Source organism: Pezoporus occidentalis, unplaced genomic scaffold, assembly GCF_034315485.1.
Source record: "Pezoporus occidentalis ecotype Australia unplaced genomic scaffold, CSIRO_AGI_Poc_V1 ctg139, whole genome shotgun sequence".
In the NCBI taxonomy this organism is placed as follows: domain Eukaryota; kingdom Metazoa; phylum Chordata; class Aves; order Psittaciformes; family Psittacidae; genus Pezoporus; species Pezoporus occidentalis.
Window position 1 is genome coordinate 313,284 of NW_026913198.1, and position 15,062 is coordinate 328,345.

At 43.0% G+C, this 15,062-nt stretch overlaps 1 protein-coding gene across 3 annotated transcripts in view; it reads left to right on the forward strand.

Moving 5' to 3' along the window:
* The first annotated feature begins 5,238 nt into the window (after nucleotides 1-5,238).
* Nucleotides 5,239-15,062, forward strand: part of MAP3K1 (mitogen-activated protein kinase kinase kinase 1) — a 56,779-nt gene continuing 46,955 nt past the window's right edge. Inside the window, exons 1-2 of one of the 3 annotated variants that reach the window (XM_062609511.1) lie at nucleotides 5,268-5,358; nucleotides 5,504-5,743. In XM_062609511.1, the coding sequence (XP_062465495.1) occupies nucleotides 5,736-5,743 (8 nt within the window). In that variant the 5' untranslated portion in view covers nucleotides 5,268-5,358; nucleotides 5,504-5,735. Of the gene's footprint in view, nucleotides 5,744-6,267; nucleotides 6,823-15,062 lie in introns of those variants that run through there. The other 2 variants (XM_062609510.1, XM_062609509.1) reach the window with 2 other exon arrangements.

Sequence of the window (15,062 nt, forward strand, 5' to 3'; positions counted from 1 at the left end):
GAAGTTATTTTCTCCAGAATTCTCCAGTGCAATCTTTCTTTTTTCCAGAAACTGCCTTGGAAATATTTTTGTGACTCCCGGGCTCTTACTTACTTCTGTATGCACAGAAGAGAAGACTGTTGAAGCAACACAACATTTAAATTACTTTGTCTGAGGATAGCGAAATGCCTACTGCTCATGTCCACATCATCTGGCTCTGGAAGATGTTTAGTTTAGATCGCAGCTTGGGAAACTGTGATTAACTGTCTTTGGAAATACCTTTTTCAGGAACTGGCATTGGCATGCAAGCGATAAAGTAATGTTGCACCTACTATATTTGCTGGAGAGAATAACTTAAATTTATGAGCTTACTAAAAACATGGTGCAGCCTTTTCTAAAAAGGTGATAAAAAGGTGGGTATAATATAAATCTGACTGTTCGGACATAAAAGATCCCATAGCTATTTTTAAGATCTGTGGACTCCCTGTCATCATTACAGCAAAAAAAGCTGTTTGATTCACTTCTGCCACTGTGACAGAAAATTGACAGGCCTGGTATAAAGGGATCACACAATGAGCTAGGCACTAATGTCACTGCTGAGATTCTCTTACTCCTTCTGACATCTGTGAGGGCCTTGGCAGTTCTGTCTGCTGGATTAGGGAAGAGGAACAGCACTGCCACCACTGCTAGCCATCATGAATGAACGCATACAGATAGTATTACTAGAGGGGCAGGGTGGGATGTATAGAAATAAAAAGGAGGGAGAGACTGAGTCAGGCTGGATGCCATTACTGTACCAAGAAATGGTTATTCAGATATATACTGGCTCTAGAGAAAGCAAGCAGGATACTCCGTGGAAGGTCTTCTTGCCAGTTCCTTGCCATCTGGTGATTATTTAGGGAGGCAGTTATCCAGAGGTAGCTGTCAAATTGTGTCACTTTTGTCTGCTCCTCTTCTACAGGATTCTCATAAGGCTTGTGTGCTATGTGCTGGATATACCAACCACATGAGACTGTTGTTTCACAGCCACAGCCATGCTGAGACACACCAACAAGACTTGGTCTTGTTTACATTTGTTGATGGCTGAATCGTTTGTGCTGTTGTCATGTTACTGTCCTCTAGTAGCTGAAGTTTACTGTTGGTATTGTACGATTCTGCTGCTGGTAAAAGGATGACAGAGCAACTGGCAAGGGAAAAGAATAACTGAAGGGAGAAAGCGGTCCTTCTTCCATTGGCCTTTCACACTCCCTTTCAGTAGGCTGCTGTATTGCCCTTAGAGACATAAATAAGAGTGAAACTCTTTCATCTGTTACCTTGTAATTTGGAAATCTATAGCTTCCAGTGGAGAAAAGCTTCCACAGTTGGTTAACAGCTGTGCTTGTATCTGTCCCTTTGTCTCACAGAACAGAAGCAATAATAAGCACCATCTGAAAAAGATGTAACAGCCAGTGTTAGTAGTGGGGTAAAGGAAAACTAAGCTATTGCTGGTCTCCTGAGTCTGAAATGGTACAGTTACTTCCCCCTGGGGAGGGAAGAGATAATGGTGCTAACTGCAGATCCAGGCAAGATCTATGTGGTCAGTCAGGAATCTGAAACAATGTAAGAGAAAGAGCTGAGAGCTGCAATAGTTTTGTTAGCTCTTCGTAAGTGATGTACAAGAAGAGATTTAACAGGTCTTGCTCACTTCATTACTATATTTCCTTTGAGCAAGGTTCACCTGGAAACTTGGTATTAAATCCCTTGTGTCAGGCCTGAGGTAGGTAAATGTATTTGTCACCCAGTTACAGTTGGAGAAAATTGATCCATGAAAGGATGGTGACTTATTCAAGGTCAGAAAAATCCTTGGTAGCACAGCCAAGAAAAATATTCAAAATAGACATCAAAGTAACAATATCTTAAAGACTGAGGTCACAAAATGAACTGATTTTAGTAGTTAATGAAAGATGTACAAAATGGTGATCAGAAAAAATCAAGCAGCAGATAGATTTCAGCTGTACAAGGACTGCAGTCTAGCTTGATGATTGCTCTGTTCCTTGTCTGCCTTCATATTTAAACTGCAAATTCTTTGTAAACAGATTACCTTTTGGTTTTGGATCATACGGTGGATAGACAAAAAGATTCCCCAGTCCGTAAGTAGATGATACAGGAAGAAAATTGATAACTGTCATGAATGTGACTAGACAGTGCAAGGCTGCTAGAAGAAACATCAGCACTCTTAGTTCTCAAAAAGAAACAGTAAACTGTTATCACATGTTTTGATAGAAAAAGGAGAGTTAAGTGCACCTCTTCTCTTATATAATGTGTCTGACACGTAGGTCATGACATATTCTTAAGTTTTGTGGATCCAAAATACATTTTTAATAAAAGTTCAGCTCTGTGTGAGGGAAGAAATTTTTAAACACATGTTCCATGGAAATCAATGCTGAAATTAATAGGTAAATCAGTATGAAAAATACTTAGGTAACAGTGAGACTAGATAATTCTCAGTGTCTCTACTAAATCCACAGAATTTCCTGTAACAGATTCTGATTTTACTCTCCTGAAAAGTCATATGTTATCCTGATTTTCTGAGGTGGAATTTCTTCTAAAAGGCATACACTGTGAAGTTAGAACTGGGCATCAGCAAGATGGCAAAGCATTTCTACAAGTGAGACACCAGAAGATTTTCATCAGGTCCTAGGAAAAAAGAATGAAAAGGACCTCAGATTCTATGTCCTAATTTAGCTGTTTGACTTCTCCATTACACACAGGAGTAAACAGGAAAGGGTTATGGCTTAGGAGCAAGACTGTTTTCCCTTCCTCATAATGGAAAGAATGAATGGAAGATCAAGGTTGGGATAAGTCTTTCTACACAGAAGTACAAGACTGGGAGGATCTAGTTTGTATGCAGTATTAAAGTACTTTTTGCATGTTTAGTCAAGATCAGAAGCTATGGACTGTGTTATCTCTCATATTTATTCTGTTTGCAGATGATGATGCCTAGGTTATGTATTCAGGGGCATAGCAGATTCCTATCTCTAGCATGTTGAAAATTGTTGGTAATTCATGACACTGTTACAGGTTTTGTGCAACAAGGAAAACCCTTGGCTTGCAAAATCTGAGTATGTTCCCAAACAGAAGTTTCTTTGTGTACAACAGTTGATGTTCCAAATGTTGCATGATGCTAATTTGAGGCCAAAGGCTTCTGTTTCATAACAAACCCTGGGTGCCGCTACTTACGACTTAGGGGAAACAGGCCCTCTGCAAACTGCTAAAAGTCTCATGTTACTCTCCAGAGCTGTACTTTAGTTAGACTGAGAAACAATCTGTGCAAAAGGTAACTGACTGTCTTTCTGAGCTCTTCTGTCAATTTTATGCTTTTTACAAAAAGGTCAACCAACTCACATTGATTAAACACAGAAGGATTTTTAAGAGCAGATCATAAAAAAACCACAGCTGTCAATCAGCATTTTCCAATACTGACTTCAGAATTTAGTACTTCCGTTAAAGTCTCAACATTGTGCATAAATCTACATTGCATACAGGCACTGCAGTACCTAGAATTCTGGAGTGAGGCCTTGCAGGTGTTTTCTTTTTGCTGCTGCACCTGTCCTGGTCAAAGTAGAGTGGAGAAACATCCATCTGAAAGAGTAAGGTGAACTTAAGGTTCATAGGCAAATTGTAACTCATTAGAGCTGGATTTCAGTCAGTAATCAGGGTATAAATAGCCCTTATAAGTCATGCCATGTATTCTTTAATGACTAAATAGTGAGGTTTTTTACACTTTCCATCTTATCCAAAAGTAACTCAAAACTTTGATAGACCTGGCCTTACTCAAAAGGCAAATTCATTCCTTAAAAGGGAAGGTGACAGTACTTGTCTGCGCTTTATTATTTCTTATACTGGTGCCTCCCACTGTCCTTGGAGTTCATGTTTTGCCCTGTTTAGCTGCTTTCCAGAAAGCATTTCACCTCAGTGCACATGCACATTCCTCAGCACCCATTGCCACCCTGACATTTTGCCTTGAATTTCCCAAGTTTTCTTCTCCTTTAAGCCTTGTTGGAGCCTTGGCACTCTGGGAGAGGTGTCCCATAGGACTTTGTCAGGCTGAAAGGATGTGTATGCACTCTTACCTCCTAGATTTACTTTTATTAGAAGTTTGCTTTTTCTTCTCTGTATCCTTTTCCAGCCACTTGCTATTCAAAGCTATATTCCTCCTCTCTGTGAAAAGTGTTTACTAAATTCATAAAACTTTTTTCTTTTCTCTTTAGAGTATTTTTAAAAGCATTGGTATTTGGGGAGTTGGGGGGGGGGGTGTTTGGTTTGCATTTTTTGTTTGCTTGTTTGTTTTCACATTATGGCAGAGAGGAATATTTGAAAAATATATTAGTGTAGTGTTTGTTGGTTTATTTTCCTATATAAGACTAGAGAATCCTGTGTACATGCAGGTTACACTACCAACAATTGGTAATAATTTGGTTTTGTTTCAACCATCTGCTTCAGAATTTGCATGCAACTAATCTCACGCTGCTTTTTCAAAGCACTTACTTTGCTCTCTTCTTCCCTGCATTTAGTAACATACTCAATTTGACAATAAGGCTTGGTTTAGGAATCTTCCAGAAAACTCTAATTTATAGTAGAGGGTTTAAACAAGTGTTAAATACTATCTTTATGAAAATCAGAGTTAATTTCTCTTTACATGTACATCCCTGAGTTATACATTATAGGAGCATATTTAGATGACCTGCTTATCCCAAAGGCACCCTACTTACAAGATAATAATGACGAAACTTTCTCACAACAACCTTCACTGAGAAACCCTCACATAGGTGGGTACAGTGTGGCATCTTGACAGACCACCTAAGTGACTCATTTAGTGTAACCTTGAGCATACTGACACGATTCTGCAGTTACATCCAGTGAAAAGAGATTCCTCGGGCTTTTCCTTCTGCAAGTCCGGGGGTAAAGACTTGTTCTAAATTGCCTGTTACACCGTTTAGCAAAGACTCTTAGGTCAGTATCTGAACACGGATGTACGGCACAAAAGAATCTGCCTCTGTTACGAGGCACTTCTCACTCAACTAGTGCTTCAGATCAAAGCAGTGATCCGAGCAAAGCGACCGTGCTAATAATCATTGCCGAAGTGCTTAGTTAATGTTACACTTGGGGTATACATAAGCAAATTCCGAAAAACAAGGAATTTATTCAGCTAACGAGAAGCACTTTGAACTGCGTGACTTCTACGTGCGTGGAGAATCACTCCAGCCCGAAAACAGCCTTGTTAACATTTCATTTTCCTTCCCTTATCTCAGATTAAATCAGCATTCAAACATGTAGGCTTGTTTAAGGGCAGCAAAACCTTTCTGACAGCAACGCGCTCCACTCTGTTCTTGTAAAACTGTAAGTCCCTTCTCTGCAGCCCGGGGGTTGAAAGCACAACCAGCCCGCTGTGGTCGGGTGGAAATCTAGACCAAGAGTAAATTCTGCTTGGACCTCCCCAAAGTTCTGGTCATGTGATGTCTCCTGCCTTTCTTCTCTCCCCCAGCCTGCTGGGACGCAGCCGCAGCGGTCGGGGTGTGTTATAACCCAAGTTGGATGTGCGTACGTGTAGTTACGGTGTGCTCCGCGGAGATCAGCGCTTCTGAGTAGTTACGGGGATGGAAAAGCGGCCGGGGACGGGTGAAGCGACGCCTGCCAAGTGAGGGCAGCCCCGGGAAGGACACGTGGAGGCTGCAAGCAAGGATGCGCAGTGAATTTCGAGCTAATCCCACAGAGGAATGAGCAGGTAAGCTCGGGCACAGCAGCGACTTCCCGGCGCCGAGGCACCGCGCGTAACTCAAACTGCCTCCTGCCCCATGGCTAGCTCCCTCCCGGAGAGCGCCGCCTGGGGATGTTTTATGGAACGGGGGCACACAGCACACATCAGGGTGCCGCGACGCTGCCCGGAGCCGGCGCCACTTTCGGGAAGGGCTTCCCCGGGCCTCAGCTCCTCACAAGACGGCGGCTGCTCCCCAGAGCCCCAGCCGCTCCCCTGCACGTGGGAAGGGCCCCGTGGGGGCGGGGACGCTCTCCCCGCCCGGCGCCTCCGCCGACTCCCTGGCGCGGCCCGTCCCATCGGTTGGTCTGCGGGTGGCCGGTCCCGGGCTGGCCCTTCCCCTCACGGCCGGGTGCGGCGGTAGCTGGCGCGGCGCCGCCAACCGCCAACACCTGCGCGGGGGCGGGCGGGGCGGGGCGCTGCACCTACAAGAGGCCGGCCCGCCCCTCGCGGCCTGCAGCCACCAATCAGCGGCCGCCTCTCTACGCCGGTTGCGCAGGCAGCGCTGTTTGCGCAGCGGGTCAGAGTGCTGTCTCTCCCCGGTCCTCGGGAGCCCGATGTGACCCGCCAGAGAAAATGGCGGCGGCGGCTGGGAATCGCACGTCGTCGTCGGGTTTACCCTCGGGCGGCGGCGCGGAGGCGGCCGCCGCCGCCTGCGGGAGCCTGAAGGGCGGCGCGGTCGCGGGCAGCGTTGCTGGGAGCGGCGGGGGGCTCTTGCAGGAGGCGGGCGGCGGCTGCCGAGAGCAGCGCTCCGACTGGAGACGGAAGCAGCTGCGCAAAGTGCGGAGCGTGGAGCTGGACCGGCTGCCGGAGGCGCCCCTCTTCCTCGCTACCGCCCCGGCCGCCGCTTCCTCCTCTTCCTCTTCATCTCCGGAGACTCCCGAGACGCTGCTGCTCCACTACCTGCCCGGGCCGCCGCGCTCCAGCCCCGCCAGCCCGGCTACCTCTCCTAGCCGCTGCGCCGAGCTCCTGGAACTGCTGACGGTGGGGAGCCCGGCGGGGACCGACCCCGCCGCGGAGCGGAGGATGGAGCCGTCCCCTCCCGGGAGGTGAGGGGACACTGGGGGGAACTGAAGCGGTGTGCTGGGCTCGACCCTGAGAGGTTGCGGTGACAGCAGTGGTGGCGCGGCTGTTTCTCGGGGAGAACTCGAGGTGGGCTCCGACGCGCCGTTCCCCGCGGCGGGTCGGCTGCAGATCGGCGGGAGCTGCCTGCGGAGAGCAGGGCTGGGGCTCATGGGCAGTCGGTGCGGTGTTGGGGTGACCGCAGTTGTCAGCGGCGGCGGCTGCGCGGAGCCCGGTAGCCGGAGGAGCGGGTCGGGCTGCGCGGCGTCCGAGCCGCAGGGGGTGGCTTGTGTTTTTGCGGGGGGTGCTTTTGTGTTTGATTCCTGCCGGAGTTCCGAAAGGCTTTGAAGTGTGAGTTGGGGTGGTGGCGGGGCCCGGGCCGGATGTGTCGGCTATTGGGTGTCGGGGCGAGCGCAGCCCGTGAGTTCTGCTGCAGCTCCGCCGTGCGGGGCCGGGAGCAGGCTGTGCTCCTGCCTCTTCGGTGCTCACCGGGCACCTGGCCAGTGCCTGCAGCTTCCCAGCGGTTCGCTGCACGAAAGTACGGGTTTGGTTTTTGTGTTATTGTTATTATTGAAGGACGTTTCCGAATTACTAATTACGATTTGTAGCATCGTGATATTGCAGAACTGATTTCTTTATGAACGGGGGGGCGGGTGGGGGGCTAGGGGTGGGGAACAGATCCTTTCATATGTCCACTCATTTCTCCAAGAGAAAGTATTTCTGTGGTGGTTTCCTCTAGACTATGCATTCCAGTGAATTAATTTAGTACATTCGTGTTTGTAGCCCCGATTTGCCTTCCATAAGTATTATTTGTTAAGTCCATTTTCTTGAGGTTTTATAGAACTACTTTTATTCTGCCTATTTGACATGTGTAGAAGTATGCAGGATGAAAGCGAAGTCATGTCCGTGGTGAAGCACTTTAAGTACTTCAGAATACTTTCATCTTTAACTTGCAGTTGATAGGTCTGGCTGATACATGTGTGGGAAGGCACTGCAGTGGGGATGGTGTAATTTTAATGTGAAGTTGACAGATTCATATGGATTTCTTGTATGGTTTTGTATGATGTGTACTACGTAGTTTAAGAACTTAGTATCAACATCCAAGGACCTGTTTTAAAGCTGCCTTATAGTTTGTGTGCCTAATTGTTTAAACTCCTTAACAAATCTAGTTTCAGCTTGGACACATGACTTGTATATTTTCAGTTGTGCCTTACATCAGGTAAACCTCAAGAATATTTTTTAAAGGTCGACTTGTCTTGGGACTACTGTAATAATAACCGTTTTGTAGAATAATGTTCTATTTAAATGAATTCCAAGCAATTTAAATGGATTTGGGTCTATTTTTAGGACAGTATAAAAATACGTAATACAGTGCAGTCATAACAGGTAAGAAATATCTCTGTACTTAGAGGATTAGTGAGAAATATTGTGGGGGGAGGATAAAGTTTTAATTTTACTGAGTTACTTGTCTTTTTATGACTCTTAGCACTGTCTTTGTCTCTATCAAGTAGTGAAATTATAATGTACTATATCTCGTATTACAATTGTAACCAGTTTCATGACTTTCAAAGAAAATAAGAATTGGTGTCAGGATGTGTTTAAAATAAATCGGAGCCTTATGGTGATAGCAAGTGAGAGGTTTGATATTAGAGGTTCAGGGAGGTCAATGTATGTTGCATTGATGCTAAAACACTTGAGTCTGTCCTTACTAGTCAGTCCCACAGCAGCAATGACAGAGGAGCTGTGGACTTCTTTACTTTCCCATGGACAGTTTTGCTTACTTTTAAGTACCTGCCTTTGGAGTATGTATACAAGTTAACCTTTCTTCTAAATGTTCTGACATTTTGACTGGGAATGTTAACAACTCATAGAAAATACTAAATGCCAAGTGCTTTTCTGTCTACTATTTTAGTAAGATAATCTACTTTGAATGTATCGTAAGTACAGTTGAAAGTACATGGCGACATTAATAGTCATTGTTCTTCAGAAATATCCTGTACATGCTAGTGTAGAGTAGATTCTGTATGTCGTGTTACCAGTAAACAGATGTTAGACAAAGTACTACTTTGTCTGGCTCTATCAAGAATTTAAAACATCTCTGCCCTTATTGTGATATTAATTAACTTGCTCTAGCCAAAGGAGGGAGGTTTAATTTTTCTGTAAATGTATTGCACATTAAATTTCTACGTGCAGCTGTTGGCCAGACATTTATTAAGAAGCAAACTGAAGGACATAATCAAAATATATTATGTGGAGGTTTTCTGATCTGTTTTCAAATACAGTATTCATACTTTCCTGTAGCGATCTACTGTTAAAGATACTGTGCTTGCTCTGAAGTCCCCCTACCAGTCTCCCTGGTATTACAGTTACTTTCCTTTTAAACAGATTTTCTGTTTCTGTTTATGCTGGAAGACCTGCATGAGCCTCAAAATGAACCTAAGAAAGGCAACTGACTCTGCTGTTACGTTCCAAATATAAATATTACCTTTTTTCTTTACTCCCTCAAGCATTCGGCTTGTTGCAGCAGACAGCAAATACCTTCAGTAAAAGCTGTGAAGGTTGTAATCTTTCTGTATCACTGTAAGGAGGAGGTGGTAGTTCTACTAGTAATTGCAGCTTCAGCATAAAGCACTTCAGACCTCTTATTCCATGTCTGAAGTGACAGTATGTTGATTTGGTTTATATTAAAAGATTCAAATAGTGAGATCAGTTATAATTGTAGTATGATTTCTTGTAACTTGAGGGAAATCCATGAAGGCAAAATGCACCCCCTTCTCTGCAGCCTTAACAAAATTCTTTTAAAACATTCCGACTCTGTAAGTGATACTTGTGTCTGAAATTGGTGTAGGTGACTTTACATCTGTAAATACAGGATTAGTTATACTGCCATGACCATGTTTTTATAAAAAAATGAAAAGCAGGAAATGCTGCAGTTGATCTCAGCATACAGTAACTCTGTGGTTTATGTGAAAATTGTTTGAATTTGAAAATGTATATGCTAGATATGGCAGATTTATCACAGTTCTGCTGCAAAACAATCTTGACAGATATTTATACTGTACTTTCTGCAGTTGCTGTTTGCTACCTGCTAGAGACACCAAAGACACACGGTGAAACTGGAGTTTTGACTGTATGGGCAAGCGTACTATTAAAAACTTACCTGTTTTAGCTCTGCTCATCAATTTGTAGCACCTTTGGTGACTTTCAAAGGAGGGCACATGCTTTAGAAGAGCATTGGACTGGGCAGTGGAATGGGAACAGAGAGCATGTACAGTGAAAGTACAGTGTAGCCGAGGTTTGGGTGTTTTGTTTTTGTTTTTTTTTTGTTGTTGCACTGAAATGATGATGACTTTTTGCTTTCTAAAATGCAGCTAGGGTAAAAAATGTAGCTTGGTATTGACCTTTGGTATTCCTAGCTAAGGTAAAATATTTTGTAACCAAGTCAATAATGCTACATCTTTTTAACTGGCTGCTTAAATAACCCACCAATTTGTCTGCTGGATATAGCTGTGAGAGAAAATTCACTTCCCACCTCTTCTATGCTCTGTAGCTTGAGAGTACTTTTGGAGAGGGTCACCCTCTACTGTGTCTGATTTTTATCACTCTTAGTTATTGCAAGTGGTAGGGTTCTGCTTAAATCGTCTGATGTGTTATGGCAGTTTCTTTGTTCCTGTGCAAAGTAAATAGATTGTAACTAACTAATCTGGAGCTTTCTGTCTCATTGGATGTACTGATACTAAAGGTTCAGTCTCCACTGTCAGTCAGTGGAGTCTAAGTACTGCTCAGTGCAATACCTGTGTGCAGACATGCGCAATTTGTGCCTTACCCAAAGGTCAAACATGTAGAGCTTGAGACTAGAAGATCAGTTTTTCCTTCTGTGTGATAGATTTGAGCTTCACGGGATCTTTCATTGTTGCTGATGCACTTGTTTTGAAGTTGGAGTAAAGGTGATGGTGCAGCTTTAGGAAAGCTTATCCTGGTGCAAAAGAGAATGAGGCTGGAGTGGAAATAGGCTGCTGGGGGTGGGGTGGGGTGGCTGTGGGAATGCTTCTTTTGGCTTTCACAGGCTTCCAGTATTGGTGAAACTTGGCTTAAGCTTGTTTAAAATAGAAATTATACTTTGGCATGTAGCTGTTCTTTAAACAAACTTGTAAAGCTTGTTTTCAGCAGCAGTGCTGATAAGAGAATGGATCTGGTTTGAGTTTCTAATGCTAATCTCTATGTTCTTGGAGGGATCTCTGCAAAGACCATAAGGTCATCTTATTTTACTTTTTATCTGCTCTCACTTAAAACTCTAAAATTACTGTTTATTCTTTTGCTGAAGGCAAAATGGACAGAAAGGCTTTAAAAGGGCTTCTATAACTTGTGCATAGCTGACTAGGAGAAGATGGTTAAGTTGAAAGTTGCTTTCCGTTGCTTCCCTCTCTATTTATCTTTACCCGGAGGCTGAGTGTGTTGCCTGCAGGATGCTTCCAATTTCCTGTCTCACTGTGCTGCAGAACTGGAGAAACCTGGTCAGTGATGAATAGTCTTGGTTATTTTTTGTCTGAGAGAGATGTTTGGGGACTTTTTGTTATTGTTTGTTTATTTCTTAGTTCGGGGGGGGGGGGGGGGTGTATCGTTTTTTCTTGGGTTTTGGTTGTTAGCTTTTTTTGGTGGCGGAGTGGCTTGTCTAAGTTTTTTTTGAATCTTGACTGAAAAATGTCCTGAAAAAAGAGCAGTACTATTTACTTGGTACTTAAGAGCCTTTTGAAATTGGGATTTGTTTACCTTCTGTCTGGAAACGGATGAAGCACTTCTCAAATTTTCCTAATAAAAGCTGATACAGCCATAACTCCCTGTCAGAAAATTGGACACTGCTGAGCAAAATTTATAGTGCTTAGCATCTGATGACTGAAGTTTGAAGGTGTTTGCAAAAAGGGACTTTTTTTTAATTTTTTTTTTAATGTAAGATGTCATTGAGTATTCCTATTTCACTGCTGTGAGATTAGACTGGTAATCAAGTCAGTCTACCTTTGTTTCATACCATCTCCACATATCGCTTTTGTGTCCCTAAAGCTTTAACTATTTACATCATTCATGGAAACATAATGCTGTTTGTTCTCATCGCTGTTACCCTCATATTCTAATTTGTAGTGAAATGGCTGCGAATTTACTTGACAGGTGACTACAAGTCTTCTGTAGTACTTCTCATCAGTAGATTTTTGCACTGCCCTTGATACTGCAGTTCCTTGTAACTTACACAGAGCCACTGTGGAAGGTGGGAGTGCTGGAAAAATGAATGGTGTCTGCTACAGTACACTGACATCCACCACATCTGACATCTTCTAAGCTCTTTCATCCTTTTCTTGAGCATCCAGTCATCTTGTTTTTGAGCAAACTGTACTTAGTCTTTTCTCAGCTGTCAGCAGTGATGATCAGGTCATTTTGTGAGCTGGTAAGTTAACCCTCAGAGATATGCAACTAATACTCCTTGTTTCAGCCCATAGATAATGCTTTTCATTTCACTAATTATTTCTCTCAAAATCCTCTTAAACCCAGAGGGTTTTTTTGTATGTCCTGTATGACTGTTGTGCTTGTATCTTCAGGATTGTTCTTTTCAGACACTGAAAAGTCTTAGTGTAAATATTTTGGGTGTTGAAGGAAAGAAATTTGTAATTACACCAAATTGAGAAGGTTTGGTTTTTTTTTATTTTTTTTTTACTTTGTTTTGTTTTTAAATTAATTGTTGCCACCCATTCTACTGCCAGTAAATGCCTGCAGGACGTTTTCTTAACTTTGTGTTTTCTAGAAGCAGTGCTTCAAAGCTCAGTGAATAATAGGATTTGCTGATTATGCCCAGGTAATATTTAACTGTTCTGCATCTGGAGAGGCATACAAAGTTTGTGGTGAAACTTGTAGTGACCTCCAGTTTGCAGTTCATGTAGAGTTTTTTGAGCTTGTCAGATTAATACACTCTAGCGCGCAAGTGTTTGTTTATTGTCGTGGTTAAGACAACATTCTAATTGCTTTGAATTATGACAGTACCTAAATTTCTGGTTGCTGAATCTGTACTTTGAAAATTCATGTGAGTCAGCGGGTTTTCTCAGTTTGTCAATTTATGTTGGGGTTTTTTTCTAAGTTCTTCCATACTTTTAGACCATGGAGATGCTAGGTATGATAATATTCTGTTTGATTTTTTTTCTCTTGTTTCAAGTTTTAACTTTATCACCATATATGTAATCAGTATCTTAAGTGTTCCCATAAAATACATCTGAAATAAGTTTATTTCACTAAATACTTCTGCAGATGTCTAGCTTATGACTAAGACTTGTTTGCTTAATATATGAAAATATTGCAGTTATCACTAGCATTGAGACTCACTGAAGTAGTGATAATGTGTTCTTAAAAATTTTGGAAAGGATCTCCCATATTAAAGATATGTATTGCTTACTGATTTTGTTGGATTATTCCTATAAATAAAACACAGGTGGTGGCTCTTACAGTTGTGTCAAGTTGTTATGCAGTTCAAACTTGAAATGGAGATGTGAACAGCTGGTTTTTAAAAGGAGTGGAGCTGGATAGTATTTCTCTTAGAACTGTACTAAGATGCAGAAGTTTATTTCTAAAAGTTATTTCAGTAATGCCAGCATATAGTTCCAGAACAGGAACTCTTCTGTAAATATAGGATGGGCATTAATTTCTTGGGTTTTTAACTGTCAGTTGTGCATTTATTCTGTAAGCTCAACATGGTAGGTTTCCTGATCTCTGCAGGCACATCGGATGCCCCAGCCTGTAGGAAGTGCCTGGGTGCTGCAGTCTGTAATAGGTTCTCCATGGTAAGTGTGAAAACTAGGTTTTCCTCACTGCCCAGCAAACACAGCCTGGTTCTTCATGGCCTGCCCAGCAGTGGTGGCTGCTGGCTTCTGGCAAGCTCACTATAAGGAGCAGAATGAACTTTTCCTTTGAACCTCCAAGGTTATGGCCAGGATTTTGTGCAGTGGGATGTCCTGCTCCACACAGCTTTGTTCACTCCTTCTTCTAACATGTTCCTAAAACCAAGTGTTCCACTTTCTTCCCCTGACAGGAATTTGCAACTACATGTTTCTTATCCCTTGCAGAGTCTCTTCTGAGGAAGAGCTGGGGTACATGAAGAAGGGGACTTAGACATGCATATTGGTCTCTGTATGTTTTAAACCCATATTACAGGAAGAGGGAAGGAAGGGAGCTCCCACTCCCTCCGGCCTTGTGGATTAGAAGGCACGAAACAAAACTCCTTAAGCCACACAGACCTCTAGCAGAGAGCAATGCTGATAGTTTTCAGGGTTGTTTTAGAACTGTGGTTTACTGAACTGATACAGAAGTGATTGGGTGACTGATCTATTTGGTTTCTCTCACTGTGAAGAGACATTCAGACTGGCTTTTTTTTTTTTTTTTTGTGGAAAGAAGGCAGATAATCCCCATCAGGAAGCTGAGTAATCAAATTTTTTTGGATTAAACTAAGATGTCTTCCATCTGTTCAAAGTTGTAAGGTGCTTTCATCTAAGGATGTGTTCAGTGTTGTAAACCTGCACATACTGAATCCCTCAGCGAGCAGAATGAGGAGAAATAGTAATGGCTGTCAAAGTGTTTGGCTTGGGTGGTACAGGGCAATTTAGAGTTGCTCCAGTGGGTTACAGTGGTGTCATGTCTGACCATGGCTTTTGGATTCTGCTGCAGGTCAGCATGCCTCTGTTCACAGTGGTTACTGTTATCAGTCATTTCAGCTGTGTGGTTGATAGTGAAAGATTCAGGTTTTGGAGACAGCTTTTTCTTTGGGTAGTTACTTTAGAGCCAGGTGGGTCCAAGTGACTCACTTGGGAATGGAAAACTGGGGGAAAGAGTTAGAAAGCAGATCAGTAAAATAAACAAATGTGAACAGTTCCCTTGTACATGCGGTGCTCATCATTTCAGCCCAAAAGAGTTCTCAAGCCAAGCTTTTTTTCTATCTGCAAAAGAGAATCTTGGGGTTGTAGACTGCACTCCTAAACTCTGATACAAAGTCTCTTCACAGTGGAAGCTGGACTTCCCTTTCTGAAGAGGGGAAAAAAAAATTGTTGAAAGGGTTTGAGCTGAAAGTTGCCCTGTGAGATGTCCATGAGAAAGGTCTTGATGACCTTATTCAAATGTTTACTGTCTGTACCTAATACATCAATGGCAGTAACTTTCCTGGGCTGTGGCTCTTGCAATACTCTCTCCTTTTTTTTTT